Raw genomic sequence first — 20,061 nt, 5'->3', positions numbered from 1 at the left:
TTTGTTTTAAATATGTGATCATCTTTAATAAAAGTAAAATTTTCTGTTCCCTCGTTTGTTCTATTTCCTGTTCCCTTGCTTGTTCTAACATTGGGAACCAGTATTTCCATCTAGTAGTTTTGTGCCATGTTCATCTCGCCCCAAGCCGTTTCGCGTATTTTCCGTCATGTTTCTGGTATTATAATTTCGCTCATCAGGAATGAGGTTAATTTATCATAAATGAGGTCGGGCAGTGTTCTCCCCAGGATTTTTTGATAGCGCTGTGGTAAGCATGTGATTTTCGACAATTCTCAGTAACTTTGTCGCGGCACACAGTTTGTTTGTAATGGGTTTGTTATGATGTTTTTATACAATATGCTGCTGATGTTTGAGCTTGTAATGATGTCCTGATGAAAGTTACCAAGTTGTTTTAAATGTTATTGTTTAAAAATAGATGAAGAAGCATTTTTATCTTTGTACAAAACCCAAGGAAAAGTCTTTTTTCATGAAGGGTCAACACTAGACTGGCGATTTGAAGATTTCTTAACAGGTGATGCTGTAGAATATGTAGGACCACAGGCATTTGTTCTCTATCCATGAAAAGATCTACTATCCCTATACAGTAGATCTTGCCATGGATAGAAAACAAGTGCCTGTGTGTAGGACCCACTATCACCTCATTGTCAGTTTCTGTGTTGAGTTTTGTAACCCACTGGAGCAGTGAACTATTAAGGTTCATGTGGACCCTTTGGCTAAAATGGCTGTGTTTTCATCTCAGTACAGAAAAACCTGTGCATCTGGAAAAGTTTTAAGACATAGCATATTTTGGCACCTTCTGGAGGAATGAAAAAAAGTGCACTGCTAAATCCTGTTAAATTTTCAATTTTCAAAAACATAAAATATATTTGAATGTTATTTATCTAGGGCATGCTATGCCTTAAAACTTTTCCAGATACACAGGTTTGTCTGTAGTCAGAGTAAATTTTGAGGTGAAAATGCAGCCATTTTAGCCGAAGGGTCCACATGAACCATTTACGATGTTTGACAGGAGTTAACATTTGGGAACATTATGATATCTCTACTACTAAACTTATGATTTCTCATTTTTCTGATCACCATTTACATTCGTATGGCTTCACCCAAGCTGGACATGAGAAAATAAAGGGTGGCAGGTAGGTGAAACTTACATAAATGAAGAGATAAATCAAAAATGAACAAATTGATACCCGATTTATATAATTCCAAGGCCATCCGTTGGCACCAGAAGCGACGAAGCAGCGCATCTATTTTGGACGGGCAAATATCAACTTTTTGATATGGAACGAGCTCCGACGTCCCACGGCCCCAGCTTGTCTGGCAAAACAGCCGTTGGACGTCAGAGTAATCTCAGACTAATTCCATTCATAGTTGCTTCTTTATATTCTTTTTTATTCAAAAAATGGATGATACTGTTGATTTCTTCATTTATTTTGATTTTCAGATGCCATTTTGTAAAATTTATTAAACTGGTCCTGCAAAGTTACTTTATACAACTCAAATAACACATTCAGTAATAGTAAACCAGACGATCATCGAAGTAAAAGATGAGCTGGAAATTTGAAAAATAAAAAAAAAAATCGAAAAAATATACTTACGCGATTGATTTAGATAGCGCTGCGCTTAGTTCAATAGAACAGCGGAAAATTGCAAAAGCGCTGAATACCGCAGCGCTAAAACGGCCTGGTGAGAACACTGAGGTCGGGGAAATATGTCATGGCTGATTAAATATGTGAGTGGGTCTAAATCTTGTAAAAGGCCAAATCAGTCACCACTTCAACCTAACAAAGCCATAAAACGGTCCTTATATGAAAAGGAGAAGAGGCCTGATAGGTCGTTTAATCCAAAATGGCAAGAGGGGCGCACATGGTTGGTTTACAACATAGACAACAACATGATGACCTGCACTATTTGCATTTCACATGGAAAACGTAGTACCAGTGACAATCTAAAAAATAAATATCTCTTTTTCATGTTCTTGACAGGATGTGCCAACTTCAAGTTGAGCACAATAACAGATCATGAGAAAAGTAAATGTCATATAAATGCCTGTGCCATTGCAGAGGCAAAACAAAACCCAACAACGGCTCCTGCCCATAAGTCTATTATTTCTTTAAACGAAAAAAAAACAGGGGTCAACTTAATTTAAAATTTAGGAACATACATGCCATTATCAAACACAACAGACCAATGTCTGACTTTTCATGGTTAAATGAACTTGATGTAGCCACCTACCCCTATTATTCTTAGCTGGATAGTGATTTTGGTAGTGATAATGATTCACACTACAAGTCAGATTTGGAATTTGACCAAAATGAAGCAACCAATGATTATCTTGTGTCAAGGTACTCCTGTGAGGAATAACTCTTGGATCATCATTTATGTATTAATATTTTGAATAAACTACAATGTTTATGAATATGAATCACAGATTACAATAATATATAACAAAATAAAAATTAATTATTCAAAAGCGTCTCATTTTATTTTTAGGCAGTTAAGCTGCCTTATGCGAGCACCCTAGATTTGTGTTCTACCCAATAAATGCTGAAATACGTGCCATTGTTATTATCTAGTTGGCTATTATGTTATTTATAACTAATTGGACATTTTTTTAATACTTTTATTTCTGCAATACAAAAAATATGACCAGAAAAACCTTAAATGATCGTCGAACTACCCAAAACTTTTGAAGTTGCACGTAGGAAGTAGTGCTCAATGGAAATCCGTACGTAGTTTATTATCCCCTGTGCTGTTGGCTACGATGTAAAAGAACAATTGTATGAAATACTTCATCGCCGAAAATTGGTAATTACAAGTCGTTTAGATTTCCTAAATGGCAAAATGAGCAGGAATATTGTTCATGTACAACAAATCTCTATGATAGAGGAAATAAAGTTATATAAGTGGGAGGTAATGTTTAACTTATCTTGCCAAATAAGGTTGTTGTTATTTTATGAATGAAACGAGGTCATGAAGCAGATGCGGAAATCGATGTTGATGGGATGTTTTAAGTAATGTGGACAACTCGTCCCCGAGACAAGTCGGACCGAATCCACTCAAACCGTCTAAGAAGACAACTTTGACCGTTTGTCAGATTTACGTAGGGTTTCATAAAATATTAGACTAACATGTCTAGTGGAGCCATTAACCTTTTGTTTGTGCATTGGGGTCTATTTAGGGTTATTTGGAGGGGCCTGAAGAAAGGAGGGGTTTACTATAGAACCCTATGGGATTTTATTTTTTTAAATTTTCAAATGACTATTTCTCGAAAACAGTAAGTGATAGACACATGCAGTCTTCAGTAATGAGAACAGGACAATAAAAAAAATTAACCAAAATATAGGGTGAGTCCCTGGGGGTCATCCCAACCCCCTTCAATTTGAAAATGTACTTTTATCTTGTAAACCTTCTCGATCCCCACCCCTAAACAATATATATACTTGTATGGGACAATAAAGGAAATCAGATGAAAATAATTTGGGGGAGTCCCCGGTGTCGTCCCACCCCCTCCTGTTTGAGAACTTGGAAATGGTCGAGATCCCCACCCCTAAACCATATATATTCATGTATGGGATAATAAAACAAATCTAATGAAATATAGGGGGAGTCCCTGGGGTCACCCAACCCCCTCCTGTTTGAGAACTTGTAAACAGTCAAGATCCCCACCCCTAAACCATATATATTCATGCATGGGACAATATAACAAATCAAATGAAATATATGGGGAGTCCCCGGTGTCGTCCCACCCCCTCCTGTTTGAGAACTTGAAAATGGTCGAGATCCCCACCCCTAAACCATATATATTCATGTATGGTATAATAAAACAAATCAAATGAAATATAGGGGGAGTCCCTGGGGTCACCCCACCCCCTCCTGTTTGAGAACTTGTAAACGGTCGAGATCCCCACTCCTAAACCATATATATTCATGTATGGGAAAATATAACAAATCAAATGAAATATATAGGGAGTCCCTGGGGTCACCCCAACCCCTCCTGTTTGAGAACTTGGAAATGGTTGAGATCCCCACCCTAAACCATATACATTCATGTAAGGGAAAATAAAACAAATCAAATGAAATATAGGGGGAGTCCATGGGGTTACCTAACCCCCTCCTGTTTGAGAACTTGTAAACGGTCGAGATACCCACACCTAAACCATATTTATTCCTGTTCATCATTTCAAAAAGATTTGAATGACATACAGGGTCAATCTCCTAGATGTCACATATGCATATCACTTTACTAGACCAAACCAATATGAACTGGACTTTGCCCAATGTCAGGAGACCATGGGAATGACGAATTATGGGGGCTTTGTTTGGGAGACTTCGTAACGGCATCCTGTTACAATTATTTCTTGTTTTTTATAAAATTTTATTGATGCAAAAAATGAGTCTAGGTTAATTGAATTTACGTTAATTGTTTATTAAGTTATTTCTGGGCCTATAATAATTTTCATTTATGGCTCATTCTAAAGAAAACATATAAATCTTTCAAGCAGTGGAAAGCCCGAGAATGTTTGACCAACTGTTTTATAATCACCTGTCATTTTATTCCAAACTTGGTATGGAGTAACATCATGCACTTGGGGGGGGAAGATGGGGGTCATTTTCATTGATATATGAGTTGCTTTTGAAAACCTTGATGAAATATTAATTAATTTGCCTTAATAATCAATTCATTTAATGACCATACACAAATGTAAATGTACAATATACGAATGTTTAATGTTTATTCTTTCAAATCTTAAAAAAAAATTGAAGCAACACTGCCACAGTTTTCATAATTACGTTTGCCTTGGTTTTTGGTTAACTGCCTACAGCGCTTACAGTGCTTTGATTGAGTGAAAATATAGGTCTGGCAAAAATTTGATGGGTCTAGCAAAACTTGCTACCCTTTAGGCCCCAATGTCTGACAGAAAAAAAAAACTGTTTGCATCTCTGTTCAACATAGCTTACTATGCTTAATGATACACAAAACGGTCACATTATATATATATATATATATATACAAGTCGAAATTGAAAACAACGTTCAAACCTATGATTGCGTTGGATAAAAAACGCAATTTTTATACGTGTGCATGTAAAACTAATTTCTTGGTAGAGGGGTCTAAATACAGCACAAACAACATTTTCCAAAAGACCAAAAAGTGAAAAGTATATTTTAACAAAAAGCAATTGACTAACAGGTCGAACAACAGATGTTCTTAAACCCTGCTGACTGCCATTGGTGATTGCCAAATAAATTGATCACCAGATGTTACATAGATCTTAATTATTTTTTTTCCGGATTTCTACAATTAATGTCTCTTCAGTGATGTTAGGGATCGAAACGGTATTTGGAAGGCCATATAATTTACCTCAATTTAGAATAGACTCTTGAATTTTAAAGAGTCAAAATAGGATGAACAGATCATATAAACCCGAAGGAAAATATAATACAAGCCCAAACGAAATAATATAAACAAGTCTAAATTGAAAACAACGTTCAAACCTATGATTGCGTTGGATAAAAAAGCAATTTTTATACGTGTGCATGTAAAACTAATTTCTTGGTAGAGGGGTCTAAATACAGCACAAACAACATTTTCCAAAAGACAAAAAGTGAAAAGTATATTTTAACAAAACGCATTTGACTAACAGGTAGAACAACTGATGTTCTTAAACCCTGCTGACTGCCATTGGTGATTGCCAAATAAATTGATCACCAGATGTTACATGGATTTTAATTTTTTTTTTTAATACCAAACAGAAAACAATAAACTTGCGAAAAGATGGTATATCTCAAAAAGAAAGTGCAAAAATTTTTTTTTTTTTGTACACCATATCCGGATTTCTACAATTAATGTCTCTTCAGTGATGTTAGGGATCGAAACAGTATTTGGAAGGCCATATAATTTACCTCAATTTAGGATAGACTCTTGAACTTTAAAGAGTCAAAATAGGATGAACGGATCATATAAACCCGAAGGAAAATATAATACAAGCCCAAAAGAAAAAATATAAATAAGTCTAAATTAAAAACAACGTTCAAACCTATGATTGCGTTGGATAAAAACCGCAATTTTTATATGTGTGCATGTAAAAATAATTTCTTGGTAGAGGGGTCTAAATACAGCACAAACAACATTTTCCAAAAGACCAAAAAGTGAAAAGTATATTTTAACAAAACGCATTTGACTAACAGGTCGAACAACTGATGTTCTTAAACCCTGCTGACTGCCATTGGTGATTGCCAAATAAATTGATCACCAGATGTTACATGGATCTTAATTATAAATTTTAATACCACACAGAAAACAATAAACTTGCGAAAAGATGGTATATCGCAAAAATAAAGTGCAAAATTTTTTATTTTTTTTTTTTGTACACCATATCCGGATTTCGACAATAAATGTCTCTTCACTGATGTTAGGGATCGAAACGGTATTTGGAAGGCCATATAATTTCCCTTTATATCAACAAATGAAGTTTCCAGTGAAAAAACTAAAATTTATCGAAACGTTGCATGTAGCGTCCACAAAAAGCCAACTTTTAACAATTAGGAATTTAGATATGTACAGTCTTCGAATTTAGTCACAAGTCTGACAGCCATGGCTGGTAAATTTTATTGCGGACTTTTAAATATTCTGTTGTGACTAGTCCGAGTGGCTTGTGGAAAATTTAGACCTGCGGGACTAGTATATATTGTGAAATCACCGGTCCTCCGTGTATTTGTATTTTGTCACTGTCCGCGTACCTAAAAATCCAGTCGTTTTTGACAGACAGGGCTTAACCTGGTATCCAGGTGAACTGTTCCTTTACTCTTTATAATGAGGCCGCTTAAACTTATTGCTTATGGTATTGAAGATAAATACATTTTGTATCGGCTTCTTTGATTGGTCAATATCTAAATGTTGACAAACATGGCATGATGGCGTTGTTTTTGAAGTGTGTGAAAGGTGCCCAGGAAAGCCAATTAAAAGACCGGTATCAACTGAAAACAGACATATTTCAAAACGCAAATACGATGAGGGGTTAGAGAACGTAAATTTCTTGATGTTTGGAGCAAGGACAGACCGTGGTTGTATTTACAAGAGATTGATTTAATAAATGAAGAAAACATATATATTGTGTTAAATATTGGGGACTTGTGGCTAAATTCGAAGACTGAAAGTTCTCAGATATACCTGGTATGTGTGGGTTCGTGGCTCAGTGGTTAAGACCGTTGGCTACAGCCTATAGTTATACAGCCTACAGTACTGAAGGTCATGGGTTCAATCCTGAGTCTGGGCATTGGAAATTTCATTACATTAGAAGGGTGATTTGCACCCTCCCACACACATCTCTGGTACCTAGACAGAAGTTTAAACTAGCATGGGTACTTTGGGGGCCTTTGTAGGTCAAAGTGGCCCCTGACTTTGACCTGAGATCAATCTGTAGATATCTCTTCTGTTTTTTTCTGTTTCCACCGAGGAGCCTGGTATGTACTCACAGAGTACTTTGGCTTTCTCCACCATAATAACAGACTTACCGGTGTCCTAACACTCCCTTGGTGTTGGGTTGGGGATTGTCCTTGGTGGTTAGTTGTATATAAGTTAGTGACACATCTCCATTAATCCTGATAGGGAGTGTACACGGATTCCATTGTACCATCGCAGCTCTCTCAGGGGTGCTTTTCATATCGGAGTAATTTCATACATACATACATACATATTACTATAATACTAATCCTATTGAATTTACATATTTGGTATCTTCCAAACATGACTCTCAAAGCTGTCAGAATGCAGGAATTTGCATCTAATTTTTTAAAAAAAATGGGGGGCATGCCCCCAAACCCTCCTAGGAATTAAATATAATATAATGCCAGACAGTCATGAGTCTTTTGAAACTATACAAGACCTTACTAGAGTTGACTTAAATGTCTTCACACACTATTTCGCTGTTAGTTCTTTGTTTTGTTTTTTTGCTTTTTTGTTTTTGTTTTTATACGACCGCAAAAATTAAAAATTTTTTGGTCGTATATTGGTATGACGTTGGCGTCGTCGTCGTCGTCGTCGTCGTCGTCGTCGTCGTCCGGCGTCGTCTGGCGTCGTCCGAAGACACATTGGTTTTCGCACTCTAACTTTAGTTTAAGTGAATGGATCTCCATGAAATTTCACCATAAGGTTCAATACCACGAAAGGAAGGTTGGGATTGATTTTGGGGGTTATGGTACCAACAGTTAAGGAATTAGGGGCCAAAAAGGGGCCAAAAATAAGCATTTTTGTAACTTTCAGACAATAACTTGTGTGTAAGTGTATGGATCTCTCTGACATTGTACCACAAGGTTCCATATCACAAAGGGAAGGCTGTAATTGATTTTGGGGGTAATTGCCTCAAAATTTTAGGAATTAGGGGCCAAAAAAGGGGCAAAAAACAAGCATTTTTCTAGTTTCATGACAATAACTTGTGTGTAAGTGTTTGGATATTTCTGAAATTGTACTACAAGGTTCCATATCACAAAGGGAAAGCTGGAATTGAGTTTGGGGGTAATTGCCCGAAACGTTTAGGAATTGGGGGCCAAAAAGGGGCCAAAAATAAGCATTTTTCTAGTTTCCAGACAATAACTTGTGTTCAAGTGTATGGATCTCTCTGAAATTGTACTGCAAGGTACCATACCACGAAGGGAAGGCTGGGATTGAGTTTGGGGGTGATGAATCATAAGGGGGTTCAAAAAATTTGGGGGGGGGGGGGATTTTTTTTTTTTCTTTTTTTCCTTTTTTCTTTCTTTTAAAATTTTCCATTTTAAGTTGGTTATTTCTGATTTATATTTAAAAGCAAATAATAATGATATGGTAGGAAATACACACCAAACAAGATGTGTAAATTATTATATAATAAGTATTGTGCAATAGCAAGAAATTTTCAATTGCACAGTATTGCACAATAGCAAGAAATCTTCAATTGCGCAGTATTGCGCAATAGCAAGAAATCTTCAATTGCACAGTATTGCGCAATAGCAAGAAATATCCAATAGCACAATATTGCGCAATAGCAAGAAATTGTCAATTGTACAGTATTGCGCAATAGCAAGAAATATTCAATTGCACAGTATTGTGCAAAAGAAGATACTTCGTATAAATTGCTTATTTCTTGATCAATTTCAATGGGGTTTTATTCTTGAATTCTTGGGGTTCTTTAATATGCTGAATCTAACCGTGTATTAAGTTTTTGGATTTTGGGCCCCGTTTTTAAATTGGTCCACATTGAGGTCCAAAGGGTCCAAAATTAAACTTTGTTTGATTTCATCAAAAATTGAATTATTGGGGTTCTTTGATATGCCAAATCTAACCGTGTATTTAGATTTTTAATTTTGGGTCCTGTTTTTTAAATTGGTCTACATTAAGGTCCAAAGGGTCCAAAATTAAACTTAGTTTGATTTTAACAAAAAATGAATTCTTGGGGTTCTTTGATATGCTGAATCTAAACATGTGTTTAGATTTTTGATTATGGGCCCAGTTTTCAAGTTGGTCCAAGTTGGGGTCCAAAATTAAACTTTGTTTGATTTCAACAAAAATTGAATATATGGGGTTCTTTGATATGCTGAATCTAAACATGTATTTAGATTTTAGATTTTTGGCCCAGTTTTCAAGTTGGTCCAAATTGGGGTCCAAAATTAAACTTTGTTTGATTTCAACAAAAATTGAATATATGGGGTTCTTTGATATGCTGAATCTTACCATGTATTTAGATTTTTTATTTGTGGGCCCGCTATCAAATTGGTTCATATTGAGGTCAAAAGGGTCCAAAATTAAACTTTGTTTGATTTCATCAAAAATTGAATTATTGGGGTTCTTTGATATGCCAAATCTAACCGTGTATTTAGATTTTTAATTTTGGGTCCTGTTTTTTAAATTGGTCTACATTAAGGTCCAAAGGGTCCAAAATTAAACTTAGTTTGATTTTAACAAAAATTGAATTTTTGGGGTTCTTTGATATGCTGAATCTAAACATGTGTTTAGATTTTTGATTATGGGACCAGTTTTCAAGTTGGTCCAAGTTGGGGTCCAAAATTAAACTTTGTTTGATTTCAACAAAAATTGAATATATGGGGTTCTTTGATATGCTGAATCTAAACATGTATTTAGATTTTAGATTTTTGGCCCAGTTTTCAAGTTGGTCCAAATTGGGGTCCAAAATTAAACTTTGTTTGATTTCAACAAAAATTGAATATATGGGGTTCTTTGATATGCTGAATCTTACCATGTATTTAGATTTGTTATTTGTGGGCCCGCTATCAAATTGGTTCATATTGAGGTCAAAAGGGTCCAAAATTAAACTTTGTTTGATTTCATCAAAAATTGAATAATTGGGGTTCTTTGATATGCCAAATCTAACCGTGTTTTTAGATTTTTAATTTTGGGTCCCGTTTTTTAAATTTGTCTACATTAAGGTCCAAAGGGTCCAAAATTAAACTTAGTTTGATTTTAACAAAAATTGAATTCTTCGGGTACTTTGATATGCTGAATCTAAACATGTGTTTAGATTTTTGATTATGGGACCAGTTTTCAAGTTTGTCCAAGTTGGGGTCCAAAATTAAACTTTGTTTGATTTCAACAAAAATTGAATACATGGGGTTCTTTGATATGCTGAATCTAACCATGTATTTTGATTTTGGACATTGGACCATAATAGGTAAATTAAAAAAATTGAAGTTCTTAGACCACATTCTTTCTGTGTCAGAAACCTATGCTGTGTCAAATATTTAATCACAATCCAAATTCAGAGCTGTATCAAGCTTGAATGTTGTGTCCATACTTGCCCCAACTGTTCAGGGTTCGACCTCTGCGGTCGTATCAAGCTGCGCCCAGCGAAGCATTTTATTTTATTGTTTGTTTTGTTTTTTCTGTCTTTGACATCAAGCAACAGCAAGCACCTTTACAACAATTTATATCCTAGTCTCAATGGTACCCCATAGTCCCAATAGATATAAAATATGGAGGTAAAAAAATAAAATACCCTAAAAAACAGACGTGAAATAATATACCTTAACCCTCTTAAATCAGAAATAAATATATATTCAATTCTTATTTCTAGAGACCACTGATAGTGGATTTATGATCCATGTTTCACTCAATCAGATTATGTCATTATTTTATTAATCTATTTGTAAATTGAACAGATTTCATGTTATGTACCTATCATTTCCTAATATTTTATTTCAGTACATAATCTAAACAAAAACAGTCAATCTATTTTCATACTCCCTCTTCACAGGATGGGGGGTACAGTGATCTCCCCAGGCTGTTTTAGCGACACTATAATTATTTTGAGGATGCTATTTTTTCTTGTCTCTATACATTGCCGCAAAATTTTGGAACTTTCATCTAATTACCACTAGTGATAAAAAAAGTTATATCACCTTTAATTGCAATCCCTTCAAGTCAGACAATAGAGGTAATAAAGAGTGATTAAATAGGTGTTAATTGCCCTTTGGGTGTTAACTGTTTGGATTCGAATACCCCAAGCTGACACTTATGACATGATTTATAACATGTGGTCTAATTGCAAATTTTGGCATCGAAAAAATGGAATCAGAAAATCATAATTCGAAATCTACGTTTGCATCATGGCATAACCGTCTTCTAAGAGAAGAAAAAACTATGCGGGGTACGTGATGTTGACAAACTGGCTGACCAAACAGGCGCGTAGCTGCCTTTACGCAAAAAATCATTTGCTTGCACATTTTTTTCACAAAAAAAAAATAATTCTGAAATTAAATTACGAATGAGTAGGAAGACAGGTCAACCGGGCTAACTATCCAGCTGACACTCCAAGTCAATATTGGAAGCGAGCCTTGTATTTTTCCTTTCTTGACTATTTCATTGAAGAACTCACAGGACGTTTACTGGATAATTCTGATCGTTTTCAAGGCCAGAACCTTAATTTCAATTAAATACCTGCACGTTTGGAATCTTTGACAGCAGAGTGTATAGACAAAATATACGAAACATTTAGACACGACTTGACGGACAATCAAGAAACCTTCAACTCTGAGGCAAAGAGATGGCAGAGACGCTGGTCGGGTCCAGATGTTATAGAGTAGCCCAAATCTCTGATGTCTCTAGCAGTGACTAAAAAGAAACTATATCCTTCAATAGTTTGCAATCGTGTCAATCTTAGTTACAATGCCAGTAACTACATCAACTACTGAACGGTCATTTAGTGCATTACGGCGACTGAAAACTTATCCCCGTTCAACCATGGTATAGGACAGACTATCTTCGTTGGCGCTCATACATGTTCACAGAGAAATGAATATCGACACCGAGAGAGTTCTGCGATCTTTTGCCTTGGCAAAAAATAGATATATGGACTTTGGATATTAATTTTACTTTAAGTCTTACATGAGTATTAACATTTAATAATACAGGCTCAATATAATAACCTTGAAAACATCTAAGATTTATATCCCTCACTTATAAGTCAAGACTTAAAAGTCGCCGTTTGATTTCGTATTCCCATTGTCCGTTCGTCCAAAAGACTATTAATTCACCTTGGGTATCTGTGTCCCAAGTGACCTTCTACCGTTGTCGTAGAAACCTCAGGCTCCTTTGATTCGAAAATGACCAAAGTGAGAAACGCTACGGTCGGGTGTCTTGCAAGAAGCAGGACCTGCTTACCCTTCCGGAGCACTGGAGGTCGCCATATTTTTTTTCGGGGTTCGTGTTTTTTTTTATCTGTATTTAGTTTTCAATATTGAATGTTTTTGTTTGTCCTTTTGTGTCTTATCTGTTCCCGGGTTGGTCATGTGTCCATTGATTGCCCTTCTATTGATAAACGCTTCGGTTGACTTGTCGACTGATCTTCCCGTTTTATAAAATTTATTTTATATTTGAAGACAACCATGTTAATAAGGAGTAATGTGAATTTCATAAGCATGGCATACCTGGAAAATGACCGAAAAATGATCATTTCCTGCATAAAAAGGTCCCAAAATATTAGATACAAGACTTATGCTTGCACTTTATTTTAGGCCAGCTACGCCCCTGCCAAACCAAGTTGTACAAGTAGACAATTTTTTTCATGTCGATTAAACAGCAATTTTTCATTTATAAGTAAAGAAATTAAAAGATATAAACGATTTATTTCTTTAAAAAAGAGGTTTGGTCATATGTTATTTCAAACTAACAACTTTTAAAGAAGTATTTTCTTTCCCTTCAGGTACTTGTTACTCGAGAGGGTATATAAACATTTTGATTTTCGGCAAAATAAGATTGATACTTCATTAGAAAGTGATCAAAATTGCCTTTAGTTTATGTTTCATCAATTTATTGCATTAAAAGCGCCATATTCATTCCTAATCGCTTGTCAAACATTGTTTTTTTTCGTGAATTTTTCTTCGACCGCCATTGATTGATTGATTGATTGATTGTTGGTTGCTTTACGCCGCATTAGCACAACAAGGCTATATCGCGGCGAGAGCTAATTCGAATATTTTTTACAATTTAAAGCATATTCTTAAAATCAGACAAAAGGTCCTTCAATAAACTAAAATTCTAGATTAAAGCAAATTGACCGACCGCCATTGAGATATTTGTACAAACTACGGATCAGATGCGGGATTCATTGGAAGCAGACCAACAATGACCAAAATCCGCATTTTTAGTCCTGTACCAACGAAGTTGAAGGGGACTTTAGGTTTGCACTCTGTCCGTTTGTCGTCTGTCGTCTGTCTGTCCGGCAAATCAGTTTTCCAGACTTTTTTTCTTCATGCTTGAAGATATTGATTTGATATTTGGTGTATTGTTTTATCATGACAAGTTACAGGTCAAGTTCAATTTTCACGATTTTAGCTTTTCTCCTTGTTCAGTGAAAGCCCTTTCCCTAGAATTAAATTTTTGATGAAATACTTATTAATTACTATATTTCTGTTCAAAGGGAAATAAGTCATTTTTTAAATTACATTGTATCAATGATAAATTACATTTTGGATTTTTTTCCTTTTCTTTAGTAAATTGTTTGAAGAATTTAGTGGTAGATTTGTTTGTTATTTTATGTAGTTTACACCATGACAAGTTATAGATCAAGTTAGAATTTTGTTCCATTACAATGAATTTTTAACCGGTAGGGGACTATGTATTGCCATGCAATACTCACAGAATGCTTGTTACGATAATAACTACAGACACACAAATGGCACAGCTGACAGAATAATAATGATTCCGAAAGAGAAAACTACGCATTCCACACACATTAACAGACTATTTGTTAAATCTCCTTGCTAAATGTATTCATTTTGTAAATGCATTGTTTCAATATACTGATTAAAGTAGCTTAACTTTGTTAAAAATATATATCATTTTGATAAGAAACATTAACTGGGACTATTAATACATTGAGTCCCAGGAAACAATGAATTTCATAAACATGATAAACAGAATAGTTTTTAAATTGAAATTTTATTGCTATATGATACTTTCTCTTCCTCTTTGATATAAAAGAAAGTTCTTTTTTGTACTAGATATTAAGTTGGTACATTTTGTAGTTTCTGACAAGAGGAAAAGTATAATTGTGTAACTATAAATGAATAAAGAAGACATAAACTGAAACAACTGTTATACTTTAATTGTATTCTCAGTTATGAATTGAACAATATAAACATAACTTAAAGGAAATAGTGCATTGTCGCGATGCAACGAATGACATTGAAAATAATACAGTTTATTTTTTTACGTCAAATGTAATGCTATCCAAAATTTCTGGGGAGAACACTGGGGTATACTGGTTTACTGATATACTTGTGTAGACAAAGTGAGCATCTGGCGTCGAAATAAGTCTGGTATCTTTGAAAAGGTTTTACTTGTGTCCATATCAGGTTGCTGATACATTTTACAGAGCAACTGCAAGACACTGCTTCTTGATGCATGTGTATATTTATATGCCACCAAGCTTTAATATTATACTTTGTTTGTTTAAAACTTGTATCTTTATAATGTCCTGCTCATGAAATTATATAAAAGTTTTATCATATTTTTCACTATCCTTACCTAGCTTCATCTGGTTAACCGGATTTTCAATGGAAAAATTGGTTATTAATTTGGGGATGTACGGAGGGCGGGCGGCTGCCAAACACTGTCGGTTCATTAACATGCAAACGCTTTGACGAAATTTTTTCAAATTTAGATATCTTGTTTCCTGTGATTAAAGAAGGTCAAGTTCTTTTTTCACGATTTTAGCTTTTCTCATTGAGTTGTCGACCTTTTAGTAGCCAAAAGTTATACTTATTATATGATTGAGTTATTTCCCTTTGAACAGAAATCGTGATTTGCAAATATCATTTTCATTAGATAATAATCTATTTTTATGAAAGGATATATTTCATTACATTACATTGTGTAGATAAAATTGTTGACATTGATAATTAAGTTGCAGACAGTGGCGGATCCAGAACTTTTCATAAGGGGGGGGGGGCGCTGACTGACCTAAGGGGGGGGCCGTTCCAGTCATGCTTCAGTGATTCCCTATATAAGCAACCAAATTTTTCCCACAAAAGGGCCCCCCCTGGATCCGCCTATGGCAGATCTATATTAGTTTGTGACAAATGAAAGAAAAAATATTGGTAACTATTAATTATATATATAAAGTTTGATTGCACTAAGTGTTTTTAAATAATTTTCACCTGTTATCAGATAACAAAGCATCTGGTAAATATCTTATCACACAATTATAATTAGAGTGACAGATTTATTTGAAAATTTTCTGTTTCCTATGTGTTGATGATTTTAATATCTGTAGGACAGTATAAATAATGTTTGAAATTTACTGTTCATTATCATGATTATTAGACATTTTGAAGATAATTACAGATAAGTTTTATAGATTTTTAATAGATATTGTATTAATGATAAATGACATTTTGGATTTCTTTTCTTCTTTTCTTTGGTAAATTGTTTGAAGAATTTTGTGGTAGGTTTGTTTTGTTATTCTGTATAAACTTATTTTCTGAATGCTATATATTTTTTTTGATGAAACAAACACCTTTAAAAACTAAGCTTAGTTTGTCTATTAATAAACATATATTTAGATTTCTGATTTTGGACCCTGTTTTCAAGTTGGTCCAAATCGGGGTCCAAAATTATACTGTGTTTGATTTCAACATAAATTGAATATATATAGGGTTCTTTGAAATGCTGAATCTAAACCTTTATTTATTTTCATTATTAATTAGATAATACCAGGGCTTCCAAAACGGTCATATATTCCGGACATTTGTATAATGTCCGGTAAAAGTCCGGCTGGGCAAAGCACAAAAACGGTCATCTACTTTTTATTTTTCAAGGCTTTCTTAAGAGACGGTCATTTTAACATAATTCGAGATCTTTTTGACCCAACCTTTTGCCTTTAACAGCCACACATTTCCGGTCATAAAAGTGACATGATCATTAAGTACTATCAAAACAACCCCTACTTTAGTACCTTCTCATTTTAATCAAGGCTAATTAGTTGTCGAACAGCTGAAATTTACCTGTTCAGGTGACAGGTAAACTATTTTGAACCGGACATTGATCGGTCTATTCAAAGTAATTTTCTTACATTTCACCGGTTTGCATCTAATTAATTTAGTCAAAAAGATTTAAATTATCAGAAATACATTTACAAATAAGATTTGATGAAAAAATTAAAGAGGTGAAAATGAAAATTCGTCATAACCACGTTGTTTGAACCAGAGACATGTCTCTGTTTGAACTAGTACACGTTTGCGCATGTGCATAGGTGTGAAATTTAATTATGCATCCTAATTTCTTAAAAAAATTGCTTAAATTGTCATTGATACCTTTATCTCACGTTTATCTCGAATATTTTCTTGAAGAAATAACGTAGAATGAGCTACTTACACTCATTCATGCTTTGCAAACGTACACAGAATTTACGTATCCGTCTCTGGTCCATGTTTTACCATTGTCAAGATAACATCCGGTTTCAGATTTAAAACGAAAGTAAAGTTTTTGACAACGTTATTTTGCACAAATAAAGAGTCTAAGGCAGATATAAGTACGCTGATGTTGCACACTTCGGATGATGCACTGCCAAATTAACAGTTTACGTCAGAACTTCGAATTTGAATCAAAGTTTAATATCGGTTTTTTTAAATATCAATCATTGGGATGGTCAACTCGGCAACTGATTACCATAATTGCCTTTTGTTTATTTAGTCTTAAAGGATTAAAATCGGGATAATATATAAAATGTCCGGCTGGCTAAAAATAATTTTGGAAGCCCTGAATACCACATTGAGGTCCAAAGGGTCCTAAATTAAACTTTTGTTTGATTTCATCAAAAATTGAATTCTTGGGGTTCTTTGATATGCTGATTCTAACAATGTACTTAGATTTTGGATATTGGACCATAATAGGTAAATGTCCTATTTCAAATTTTTGAGTTCTTTGACCACATTCATTTTGTGTCACAAACCTGTGTCAAATATTCAATCACAATCCAAATTCAGAGCTGTTTTTAGCTTAAATGTTGTGTCCATACTTGCTCAACTGTTCAGGGTTCGACCTCTGCAGGAAAATCCGGTTTGCTGTCACTCTGACAGCCTCTTGTTATTCTATACCCTGCTTCTATGGTCCTCTTTTGTTTGCTTAATACATGTTTGAGTTGGGGTATGTGTTAAGGAACACATTTCCAATAGCACAAATCTAGTTTTAAAATTTGAATACAAATATTTCCCTTGTTGTGAAGTATACTGGTATAAGTACTGGTTTGCTGCACTCAGAGGAACAATGAGTGCAATAAAATAGAAATCAATGTGTTTATTTAATTAACAATCATTTCCACCTGAATAATCGAATTTCATTACAAGTATACTGGAAGGCAAAAACCCATTATACTTGAATGGCTAAGTTTTACTATGAAACATGTGTCTACAGAATTTCCTTAAAAAGAAAATCTTTTGTCTTATCCAAATCTTAAGAAATGTACTGCTATTGATTCATTGTCTTCCTATAATTTAATTCACTGTCAGCTTTTCTGTATTGAGTGAACTATATAGATATAAGAAGATGTGGTTTGAGTGCCAATGAGACAACTCCTCATCCAAGTTGCAATTTGTAAAAGTAAACTATTATAGGTCAAAGTACGGCCTTCAACAACGAGCCTTGGCTCACACCGAACAGCAAGCTATAAAGGGCCCCAAAAATGACTAGTGTAAAACCAACGGTCTAATCTATATAAAAAACGAGAAACAGTAACACTTATGAACCACATCAACAAACGACAACCACTGAACATCAGGTTTCTGACTTAGGACAGGTGCAAATAAATGCAGTTGGTTTAAATGTTTTAATAGGCGCCAACCTTCACCCTACCTGAAACAATAGTGTAACATCACAACATAGAAAGACACACTAAAAAATATCAATTGAAATGGCTTAACTCAATCAAAAGACATATTAACAAAAACAAGTGAACATACACTGAACGAATAAATTTGATCTATGACACAATGTAAATACAAAATTATGTCATGACACCTCGTGTTAAAAATTCAGCAATCACACAACACAAATACGAAGGAAAAACTGTGATGGAAATAAATTTAACAAACTTGGAAAGTTTTAAGCTAAGTGAGTCTGAAAGATGTGAATACACCAAATCATTTAACAAGTGTTATGAAAAACGTAATTAACAAATGGGAATGCATGGAAAAAAATGCATGTGTTGATTGTTTAACAGGGTCACAATCGGTAAACTTCAGCCTGAAATCCCAAAATTTACTTAACAGCCAATGTTTTCGATCAATAATCACCAAATGAATTATGTGTTGTCGATTATATATTTTGGCTTCGTAATGAATGTAAAATAAACGTACACACAGGACTTTGTTTATAATTTACGCATGCATTGGTTCCAGAAACTGGTTTCATATGTATTAAAAGTCTTTTTGTGTTTTAAAAACATTTTTCAGAATATTCCTTATATTCCTATCCTGTCCATATTTTAGGTTTCAATCAAAATGAAAGAGAAACTACTTAAATGGCTTGGGTATTTTCTATGTTTCGCTGAATGTTAGTGAGAGATTCCAATTACTGTGTTTGATACCAAGTTCAAACTGAAATCTCTGATACAGCAGAATGATGTTGAAATAAATAGGCATAAAGCTAATACAGCAGAATGATGTTGAAATAAATAGGCATAAAGCTAAGATATCTTAGATCTACAAAAGGCTTGACTGTGTGTTTTTATAAAACTGCTGTTTCATCAATGTTTTTCAGAAAAATGTTGGAAAAGTTTTCTCAAGATTTGGAGAAACAGCTTCCATGTTCATCAGAACTTCTAAAACAGGAGATTATAAATATGGGTAAGTTCAGCACTAAAAGTAAGTATATCAACTCTATCATGTCTCTATGCAGAGTGTTGTAAACATTCAATAACGCGGTTTTACATTTGTGTTAACGTAACGTCGTTCCCGGCAAAATTGGCAGTTGCCGATTTAGCGTTACGAAATTCCGCCAACATGTGGCATTCGAATAACATCTTTGTTTTCTAACTTGTTATTAATCCTACATTTCTTTAGTTACTTGTATTTATATGCTTTATATTGATAAATCGGTGTCGAGACGTATGAAATCGTGATTGCTTTCTTTATAATCCAATATTTACGTATGTATTGACAGTGATTTATATGATTAACCTTGACCAGTAGCGACCTATTTTCTTACGCGCAAGGATAAGGCGTGATAAGTATTATAAAAAGGGGATTTTCCGAATAGCAAAACGAATTTGAACTGATCTTTACAGAAACTTAATAGGTAAATACTTCACGCACGAAAATCACAGAAAACCGTTAAACATATTGTACTTTCATTCTTTGTAGTAATTTATAGTAATAATAATAATTTCTATTTCTTGAAATAGTAGTTTAGTTGTTATTTTATTTAGAAAACCTGGCTAAGATATTTCGAAAAGCTATTGAATAGAATAAATATCTAGAGACTAAAGGTATTGTAAGAAAGATTGAGAACAATCTTTACACTGGTGGCAGCGAATTTAGTTTTCTTTTTAAAGAAAA

General features: G+C 34.2%; 1 protein-coding gene across 3 annotated transcripts in view; it reads left to right on the top strand.

The window, feature by feature from the left end:
* LOC127700056 (serine/threonine-protein kinase 31-like) overlaps positions 1–20,061 on the top strand; it is a 72,267-nt gene that overhangs the window by 935 nt on the left and 51,271 nt on the right. For all 3 annotated transcript variants that reach the window (XM_052203531.1, XM_052203524.1, XM_052203514.1), the window contains exon 2: positions 19,265–19,350. In XM_052203531.1, coding sequence (XP_052059491.1) covers positions 19,265–19,350 — 86 coding nt within the window. The remainder of the gene's footprint in view (positions 1–19,264; positions 19,351–20,061) is intronic.

The sequence above is a fragment of the Mytilus californianus genome, unplaced genomic scaffold, assembly GCF_021869535.1.
Source record: "Mytilus californianus isolate M0D057914Y unplaced genomic scaffold, xbMytCali1.0.p SCAF_1, whole genome shotgun sequence".
Taxonomy (NCBI): Eukaryota; Metazoa; Mollusca; class Bivalvia; order Mytilida; family Mytilidae; genus Mytilus; species Mytilus californianus.
The sequence above is the reverse complement of the archived record's forward strand: the minus strand, read 5'-3'. Positions and strand labels throughout refer to the sequence as shown.